At 32.4% G+C, this 10,390-nt stretch overlaps 1 protein-coding gene across 1 annotated transcript; it reads right to left on the bottom strand.

Moving 5' to 3' along the window:
- Window positions 1–2,486: 2,486 nt before the first annotated feature.
- LOC132033648 (cyclin-D2-1-like) lies at window positions 2,487–6,355 on the bottom strand. The gene is made up of 6 exons (XM_059423678.1): window positions 5,596–6,355; window positions 4,324–4,410; window positions 4,126–4,224; window positions 3,820–4,021; window positions 3,535–3,659; window positions 2,487–3,403 (listed from the first exon to the last, which is right to left on the bottom strand). The coding sequence occupies exons 1-6, from the start codon at window positions 5,941–5,943 to the stop codon at window positions 3,167–3,169; spliced, it is 1,098 nt and encodes a 365-aa protein (XP_059279661.1). The 5' UTR covers window positions 5,944–6,355; the 3' UTR covers window positions 2,487–3,166.
- Between the last annotated feature and the right edge of the window lie 4,035 nt (window positions 6,356–10,390).

The following is a 10,390-nucleotide window of genomic DNA, read 5'->3' as shown; positions in this document are numbered from 1 at the left end:
TCTATTTGTCTTTCTTAACTTCATTTTTCAGTAATAAAACGTGTATCGATGTATGGTACATGGATGCTGCCATGATTGTCGATATTTAGGTACCTTTAAATATTTTAAGTGGCCATATTTATTTTCTGATTGCTCCATATTTATAAATTAAAGCTTCAGGTACCCCAAACTGGATTTATTATAAAAGGGTAGCTAACTATTTCCCTAAAGATTAAGGAAAAAGAAAAGATGACCTTCCCACTTGTTAGTTTTGGTTAAATAAAGAGAGACACTTTGCCAAAGTTAATCACAGAAAGAAAAAGAGAGAGAGAGAGAGAAATTCACACTGTTTTTCTATTTTATTAGAAACAAAATAATTGTTTTTAACCCCTCATTTCTAAGGGATCAAAAGTTCAATGTGCTGATTCACTGCTGCTCTGTCAAGTTAGCAACAAATATTGAGTTTAATTCTAGGCAGAGACGACCAAAAATATATTTATTCAATCATGTTATTTATATGGTACAACAACATCATACCCAATAAAATCCCACAAAGTGGGGTCTGTACGTTATTTATATGATATGAAGAATTATGTAGCAAAATCATTCAACTTTGTTTTATATTAATAAAATCATTTAACTTAGGCTTTTTCTCTTATGCGATTGCATGAGTTGAACGCTGCAGAATGCCAAAAAAATAACAATGGTTATTAGGCTACAAAGTATCCAATATGCCTAATGGACGAGACAGTGTATTTTCTTACAGGACAACAGATCAAAATGTTATCCTTTTGTTTATGAAAAAAAAAAAATCATTTAAATGACAATGTCTTTGAATCATTAAATTCATGGTCATGTTTTCTCTTTTTTTTTTTTTTTTTTTTTTTTCCTCCTTGAGAATCTTAGTGTGCGGAAACAGAATTATTTAGAATCATTAAACTGTAACTTCTATTTTACGCAAGTAACTATCTAATTATGTGAATTTGTCTTGGACCCATGAGATTAGCAAGTCAGGAGATTGTGACTTCTCATTGTTGGGCTGCTATTGCATAAAAAAAATCACTTATTTCAACAACTAAGCGTTTTTCATGTAATTAGTGTCCCATTTATGCGAAAGTGGTGAGAATTAGCATGCCTTCACCCTTTTAATCCATAATCAGTAGAAAAAGTTTTCTTTAATTATAGTAATGTAATTTTTAAGATACGGGTCTTCTTTAATTTTGTTTTATTTGTGGGATTCATGGCTACATGGCATAAAAAGTTAATTTATTTTGCCATGTCAGATTGTTTTTGTGACAAATTTGGTTGAGTATTTTATAAGAGAAAAAGCTCTAAGTTGAGTGATTTTTTTGATACAAAACAAAATTGAATGACTTTGCTACATAATAACTCATGAGTGACCTTTTAAGATATTTCTTTCTATAATACACGTTGAATAGTAACTTAAAACAATTAAGCAATATGCTATAGTAAGTTAAATTGCACTATTATGTAAACATCTTTACATTTTAAGTGCATATAATTTAATTTCGTAAATTAGAGTACAATCTTGTTTATACTTACTCTTTTGCAAGGCTGATCGTGTGAAGATTGGCTAAATTGTCAGCCCCTTTTTCTTTTTGTTCAGGGAACTGATTCCACAAAACCAAAAGGGCTAAAAGTTGAAATAACTTTACAAATACAGTATTTCTGAATGGCAGAGCCTGAACTGAGACAAATTGTAGTATATTCTTTGCCCATGAAAGTGCTTTTTTTCTTTCTGCAAAGTCCCATTCCACACACCAAATTAAGCAAACAATTATAAGAAGAAAAGGGTTCATTTAGTTATATGTATATGTATTTTTCAAGATTGTTAAAGGGGAAGAATTTTGTTGCCCATTGCATTGCCAAATAAAACTAGTTCCATACTGATAAGGATAAAAGTGAAACAGGCTACTCTCACCTTCGATACAGTTCTTTATGAAGCATAGCAGCAAACCCCATAAAGTCCAACCAGACAAACAGTCAAACAGGGACTCATCACATGTGTTCCACAAAAAGGTATATGGCAGGAGGCTATTTTAGTCTTTTCCATTTAATTTTGCAGCAGAAAAATTAGGACCAAAAAACCAATATGTGAAGACTATAGTAATAAAAAGGAGGATATTGTTGGTTGGCCCCACTTAATCGATGATGAGATTATCGATTGATTTGATCGAATTTCATTCTTTTTCACTTTGAGAACAGTGGAGTTTTCGATCAAAACCTTCTCACCTGGCTCTTTACTAGTATAATATCATATGGGATACTTCCTTGAAGAAATTCGCGCCGTCATCAATTCTCAAGTAGATAAAGAAGTTAAGGCTATGTGTGTTAACTTGTTACAGCAAGTGAATTGCTACTTTTTTAGGTTACTAATCCGGCTTTTTACGTAAGTTGCCTCTAGATATCAGGTCATCTGATAGTATAAAAAATCTTTTACACTATTTGTGTATAGAAATTAAACTCTTAATAAAGTTGGTAACAAGTTAAGAGAACAAAATCAGATATTACTGAGCTGTATTGTTTAGCATCTCATAAAGAAGCCATAAAAAGTATATACACAATGCAAAAGTGCACATAACACAAATAAAATGAAATAACTCAAAATTCTCTTCCTCCCTCATGCCTCATGGACATAACTCAAAATTTCTCTCTGGGGTTTTCACCTTCCACCACCTCTTTTTGTTTTTGTTTTCCTTTTTTTAAAAACTCAAAGAAATACAAAGCCTCAAGGCTAAAACAAACTTTATCTATGATAAACATCAAAAGCAAGACAGACTATAAGAGTTTTTTTTTTTTTTTTTTTTTTGTGATTTTTGTTTTGTTTTGCATCTCATTATCTTCTATTTCTGCCTAACTTATCTTGGCTTCTTTAGCTGTTAAGAAAGTCTAATATTTAACAGCTCAATTTTTTTTTCCATGTTAATGGCATGAAACCTCGACTTACATATCTTCCCTTCAATCTTCAACCACCAAAATGATCCAACTACTCACAATCTCTTTTACCCCACCATTATGTATTCATATTCTCCATAATATTCCTAACTTTCTTTATTTTAAAGTTGTGTAGTGGGGTGCATTGCATTCTCAAAGATCACACCAAAACTCTCATTCCACCATATCATAATACTTGACAAAAGGTCTTCCACTCAATTTTTTTCCAACGCTAAGTATCCACTTTATAAGGTGTATTTAGCTTTCTCTTCTTAACTGGACTATTATGTGATGAATTTGCATATGACCCAACTCCTCCTGACTCATCAGTTTTGTAACTTAAACATGCTGCATCCAACACACCGATTGGACTTTGAGGCACAGATTGGACTGAAGCAATTGGACCTTTAACTAAATCACTTGGCAAAGATAAATCTTGAATCAATTTAACACACTTCATCACTTTATCCTGCAAGCAAAGTAGAATAAAGAAGAAAGCTTTAATATTGTTACTATAACCCAATCAACATGAAAATGATAAGTAGTGATAAAGTTGTTCAATGCAGGTACTAAGTTTTTTGTTTGGACCACCATATTTACCTTTTGTACATGCTGAACTAGAGCAGATAGTGCTTTCTCACTGTCTACTGTCTCAGTTTTTACTGCAACTGAGATTGCTACTGCTGCTGCAATCACAGAAGGCTTGAATTCCAAGAAGTGAATTCCTGCATTCAATTTTCACCCACAAAGAATTTGATGATAAGTATATATTATATGTATACTTATAATATACATGATTAGTGTATATGTTTTGTATAGCTTAAAGCCCATAATTAAATTGGGCCGACAAGCCGAAAATGAAAAAAAACCCTAAATGAACCTTACCTTTTTGTGTGCTTAGTATGAGTTGTATTGATTTATTGATTGAATATCTTGAAGCATTTTGATCATTATTTATCTTCTTGAGGAAATAATCTATGAATGAGAATGGGGTAATAGCCTGCATTCGCCATTTCAATGTGCTCAACACAAGGAGCTCCATTCTTTGTATGGTTTTCGCTTCAAATATGAACTTTGCATCCCCTCCCTGTCGACGATCATTGCAAATTCACAATACTTATTTAGCCAATATCCAAATTGAAAAAAGAAGAGATGCAAACAATGTACTTAAAATTTCATATGAAAATTCACCTGTAAATCTAGAGACGGAGGAACATCGGTTTCCTCCAATTTTGCAGCAAGAGACAAACAAGCTACACCAAGTAATTGCATCATCCATTCTTTGCCCTTCTGTTTAAACAAGAAAAAATGTTATAAGCAATGTGATTAAAATATTGAATGGAACTAAAGGCAAAGTAATACCAAATTCAGTAATCAAGAAAAACTTACAGGCAAGTCATAGGCAGAAAGGAATCTATCAAGATAGCTCACAGCCAAGTATGCACACATTGGACCAAAATTGAAATTTGAATGAACCTGCAAGAACTAATCCACCATTAGATTTACTTGATATCTACTCAAACAAAACTAAATACAATTAGTAACTGATAATCAATCCTTGATTAACACAAGAAGAAGACCAAGACAAGTAAAGAGGTAATAAATTCCTGTAACAGACAGCTAAGAATTGGTGAAACAGGATCCAAAAAAGTCCCACAAACTCATTTAACGTATGAGCATTAGTTGACCATTAAACAAAACACCAATAGCATCCCCCACCAAACCCCACTCATGTTTTGTGTCGATGTATTGCAAAAAGTTATACCATGATAAAGTAACAGCCAAGATTCATTCATCTAACCCCTTACCCCCCCCCCCCCCCACCACCCCTACCCAACCCCATCAAATTAAAACACCCTAAGATAATAATGACAGAATATCAACCTCTTCTTTTGTAACAAGAAAAGTTACATCATTAAAACTCCCTTCTTAAATACTGTTCATTATCGGTCACTGTTTAGGAATCAAATAACTCCATCAAACTAATTAATCTAAGTGATAAAGAACCGTTAGTTAACAATTTCCATTAACCACACTATGTTGCTCGACTCTCCAAAACTGCAGCCCCATCCGTGACGGATCCTCCAAAATGTGCTAATTTTGGAGGATCCAACACGCACCTGGCTACATTTTTTAATAGTCCAATCAAGCTAATTAATCTAAGGGATTAAGAACCATTAGTCAACAATTTCAATTAATCACACTATGTTGCTTTGGACTCTCCGAAACTGATGCCTCACACGTGTTGGATCCTCCAGAATGGCACTACTTTGGGGGATCCGTCATGCACCCGACAACATTTTTGAAAATTCCGAGCATCATAATTAATCGAAGTGATTAAAAACGATTAATCAACAATTTCCATTAATCACCATGTTGCTCGAACGTACTCGTGACAGATCCTCCAAAGTGCTCTACTTTTGGAGGATCCCGATCATCATCTCTAATTAATCTAAGCAATTACGAACCATTAGTCAACAATTTACATTAATCACTAAGTTGATCAGATGCTGTCATATCCGTGACGGATCCTCCAAAATGGCACTACTTTGGAAGATCCGACACGCACCTGACAACATTTTTAAAGAGTCCAAACATCATATTTAATCACCCAATAATCTTTTTATAAAAAAAGACCATCTAAAGAGTGATGAACCAAACCTTAGCAATCCATTCAAGAATCTCATCTCTAGCACCAATATCCAAATCCCCATTTTTCAATCTATCAAGGTAATCACCAAGAGGCATATGTTCACATTCCTTTTCAATCATCAAGACTAAACACTCATCACTCTGCAATGGCAAACCAGTAGTCAAACATTCTTCCCCATAAATCCTCTTGTTTTGTTGACCGCCATTTCGATGATTCCTAGGATACCATCTGTTTTCCACAACATCCTCAACAAACCCAAACCCAAATCCAACATCATCATCGTCATTGCAAAAAATAATATTGTTGTCTTCTGCACACAAAAGGCTAGAAACAAGACAATCCTTATTGGGTGCCATTGAAAATAACTCAACTAAATCTTTAATCTTAACTACCAATCTTTCACTCAACAAAACAAGTTTCTTTCTTTAACTATATCAAAAAAACTCAAAATCTATGTTCTTAACAAACCTCTTCTTATACTAACAGATTTTCTTGGATAAAGGATGGATTTTGAAGAGGAAAATGATAATAAACAGAGAAAAAAAGACTCTTATATGTTTTTAGTCACTGATTGTTCAATAGATGTAGATATAGAAGAGTGCTAGATATAGCGGCTAAGAAGAAAAGGGTGTTCTTTATACTAGATTATTAGGGCATATAGAGAGAGGGAGGGGTGAGAAGGGAAAGTGAGGCTAGCAATGGAAGAAATGAGAAATGAGAGTGGCGAAAATATAGACGAAACAAGTGGAAAAATGTAAGATTATTTAGTGAAAGACAGAGAAAGAAATGTTTATTACACCATTTATGTCATAAGCATATATGGAAGACTATATACGCGGATATAGGTAATATGTATTCTGTATTTTTATTACATTTGCATATTTGGAACACATATATACGTGACGATATGCATGTGTAATCTGTATCTATACTCTACGTCTGTGTATATATACAGTATGTACATAAGCTATATTCGTTTTTTCTTTTGAGGTTTTTGGAAGACAATATACGCGGAGATATGTAGACGTGTACTCTGTATTTTTATTACATTTGCATATCCGGATCAATAAAAAATATGTGTCCGTGGCTGAGCTGGTTCAACTAGGGATTTTTCACATGAGAGACGTGAGATTGATTCCTCGCCAACAACCTTATCAGAGCGGTCGCACAAAAAACGTGAAAAATATTATCAGACATCTCAATAACGGTCATCTCTATAATAACATTTGTTACAGCAGTCAAGTTTTATGTGAAATCAATTTCTCGCAGTCAAGTTTTATGTGAAATCAATTTCTCGTGTTGTGTTATATTTATGTCTTTTATATAGAAAAAGTTTGACCATAGTTACTTCTCTTTTACACGGGTTATTATTTTGCAGTTTTAGTATTATACTTCTCTTATGTTTTCCTTTTTTCAAAAAATAAAAAATAAAAAAAATTGATGGTTGGGTCAAATAAGTCTCATGAGGGAATGAGATCACTTATCTTTTACCTTCTACGAATTGACTTGAAGATTTTTACAATTAATAGTTTCACACTATGAATTCATAAAACAATTAAAAGTTTACCAGCACACTACATTTATTTACATGTTGAAAAATAGCAAAGATACAGATATCTTTCTCATTTTGGTAAAAAATTATTGTATTAACGTGTGATTTATATAACTAAGCAGACAAGTAATGATTCCATATGAGGAAACATATTCGATCGCACTAATAAAAGAGCAAATATTTGATTCTAAATAGAATTGCTTGTCTCCTCCTTTTCTTCAATCAAACAAACCAATGTCTTCAATTTTACTAAACCTCTTTATGTTTTCCTCATTCATGACGCCAGAATAACTATGTGAGTCCTTTTTACCTTTTATCATGCCAAAACAACCGAAAATGTCATGTGGTTAGCAATATGAACTGAGAAAAACATCATAAAAGATCAGGATTCATATTAGCAGAGACAAAACAACGTTAGATAATTTTATGTATTTATTTAAGTTTTAAGTATAAAAAGTAACGACATGTATTCTAATTAAATATAGTAAATATCAAATTAGAATGGTTAAACCGCATTCAAATTACCTTGAATACTTTTATTGTTTTACGAGTTTAAATTATATATACTATCAACAACAACAACATACTCAGTGTAATTTTATAAGTGGATATCGCGAGGTACAGCGTACGCAGACCTTATCCTACCTTTGGAGGTAGAGAGGTTGTTTTTTATAGACCCTCGGCCAAAGAAAAGCAAAGTCAAAACAGTCCAGAAAAAAAAAAAGGAAAGTAAAGAAGTCATGACAAAATACAATATAAAGCATGACAAAATAGTCTGAAAAAATAATCACGTAACTACCACCATCAGTTTAAGAAATATTTAAATCATTAGGTGATCTTTACATGTTATAGTCAGGGGCGGAGCTAGGTTGGGCCAAGGGGGTTTTGGCAAAAAAATTACACTATATATGCAGGGTTAAAAATATTTTCTACGTATCTATAGTAGATGTTGAACCCCCTTGACTTGTTTATATATTTACTTCTTTATATTTTTTAATCCCTTTAATAAAAGTTTTGACTCTGCCACTTATTATAATAGATAATGTGTCTTATTTCCAGAATTACAAATCCTACGTGATATTATAAACACTTATTCATGTAATCAGTGTATACATGATTTAAAGGGAAAAGGGTCAAAAATATTCCTCTACTTTGGAAAAAGGGCTAAAATTATCCTCCGAACTTATTTTGGGTCAAAAATACCCCTCTCATCCTTAAAGTTTTCAAATATACCCCTGTCTTGACAGAAATTATCCCCTAAAATAACCCGAAATTATTTTTTAAATCCGCTCCATCATTTAAACCCGACCCAAGTAAATAATAACCATAAGATCCCCTTATTCCCCTAATTCCCTCAAATTTCAAACCTACATATTGGGAGAATAAGAGAATCTTATGGGTTATTATTTAGTTGGGTTGGGTTTAAATAATGGATCAGGTTTAAAAAATGATTTTGGGTTATATTGGGGGATAATTTCCATCAAGACAGGGGTATATTTGAAAACTTTAAGGATGGAAGGGGTATTTTTGATTCAAAATAAATTCGGAGGATATTTTTAGCCCTTTTTTCAAAGTAAAGGGGTATTTTTGACCCTTTTCCTTATTTAAACTCTTTATTTTACAAAAACGAAAATGGCATAATTTATTAGGGAGCGGTAAATTTGTAACATGTGAGGGGCAATTCTGTAAAAGAAAAATGGTGAAAGGACCAATTGGCTGTAAAATTTGTCATCTTCCTGGGGTATTGACACGTAGGCTTAGATTCATTAGTTGAAGTGTAGTGGGGAGGCAATGGCTATGTGCCGTTTCAGTCGGAAACTCCAATGATGAATGTGTAGTACTAATTTTGAGAGGCTTTTTTGGATTTTATATCTACTTTTTGTGTACAAAACAAATTATTTCCCTGAAAATACGGTCTAATTTTTTTTTATGAACAGAGGTCTAGTTATATTTGTCAGAAATGTCAATTTTCTACTAATTTTCATTCAACAAACAAAAATAGTTAACCCCCCCCCCCCCCCGGGCCTCACATGTTACAAATTTACCACCTCTGCTATGAACTATGCCATTTTCTTTGTTTTTTTGTCATCAGAATTCAGAAATATATTTTTTCTTCTCCTAACTTTTCATTCAATAAACAAAAATAGCCCCTTTCAAATAATTACCATTATTAGTGCATGATACAAGACTTTTTTTTTTTTGTATTGATGGTAATTTGAAATCGTAAATGTGCACTTCAGTTAACTTATTGCACTATCTAATTGACGCATATAAATTATGTTGTTAAAGTAATCATGTCCACTAAAATTAGATTAGATAGTCCCACACGAATTGGAACTTGAATTTTACATGCGTTAATTCTCATGTCTCAACCACTAAGTCATTCATTAGGATACATGCTATATTGCTTTTTGTAGCTTTTTTTAGATTTTAATTATGTTCTAGTGAGGTGTTTATTATTTCCTGGTAATATTGTGGGATTTTACTTGATCTAATAGATAATATATGATTTATAGCGACAAAAAAATGAAACTAAATAATAACCTCGTTATGTTTACTATGATATTCAGTATATATAGCATCATTCTATTGATCGCACCTTTAATTGAGAAATAAAAACCGTTCAAGGCATAACAAAGTATATTAGGAAGAAAATAAGAGAAAAAGAAAAAAGAAACTACAATTTGGATAGATGAAAAAAAATATAGCTTTATGCAAGAAAATGGATTTGGGGTTTGCCTCGACAATTTTCATTTGTTTATGTAGGTGTTTAATCGTTATTTGACCCCTCTAAATATAACAAATTTCTTGGTTTGTTCCACTAAAAACGATTTTCGCACAAAGTGTCTGTCAATTCGAATGAATTTGATGTGGTCCAACTACCTCATCACTCACAATTGGTTCACTAGGTGTGAAAGTGGCTTGTACTGTGTGTTAAAAGAAAAGAAGAAAAATATATATATTGCGTTTATCTCTAATTTATCCCTTTTCTCTATTTCTTAATTTTTCTGAAATATATAGTCAAGATTGTCCACTTAATTTTGTTTGGCAAGGATATTAATTTTTGTTTGGTAAGGATATTAATTTTTGTTTGGTAAGGAATAAGGATAACCTTGAACTTCTTTACTACTAATAGTACTCCATTATTCTTCGTTATTTTCCATTCGCACCCTCCATAATTTTCACTAAATATCAAGAAATGCAAGTCCTTAAAAAGTAAAATAAATTACTTTATGTTCTCCACTTGTTTT

The sequence above is a fragment of the Lycium ferocissimum genome, chromosome 10, assembly GCF_029784015.1.
Source record: "Lycium ferocissimum isolate CSIRO_LF1 chromosome 10, AGI_CSIRO_Lferr_CH_V1, whole genome shotgun sequence".
NCBI classification, from domain to species: domain Eukaryota; kingdom Viridiplantae; phylum Streptophyta; class Magnoliopsida; order Solanales; family Solanaceae; genus Lycium; species Lycium ferocissimum.
The sequence above is the reverse complement of the archived record's forward strand: the minus strand, read 5'-3'. Positions and strand labels throughout refer to the sequence as shown.

Excerpts from the sequence above, each read along its gene's own strand:
- LOC132033648 (XM_059423678.1), bottom strand. The coding sequence starts at position 5,943 with ATGGCACCCAATAAGGATTGTCTTGTTTCTAGCCTTTTGTGTGCAGAA. Across the intron at positions 4,022-4,125 it reads CTCCGTCTCTAGATTTACAG|GGAGGGGATGCAAAGTTCAT; the intron begins GTGAATTTTCAT and ends GATCGTCGACAG. Across the intron at positions 3,404-3,534 it reads TAGTTCAGCATGTACAAAAG|GATAAAGTGATGAAGTGTGT; the intron begins GTAAATATGGTG and ends CTTTGCTTGCAG.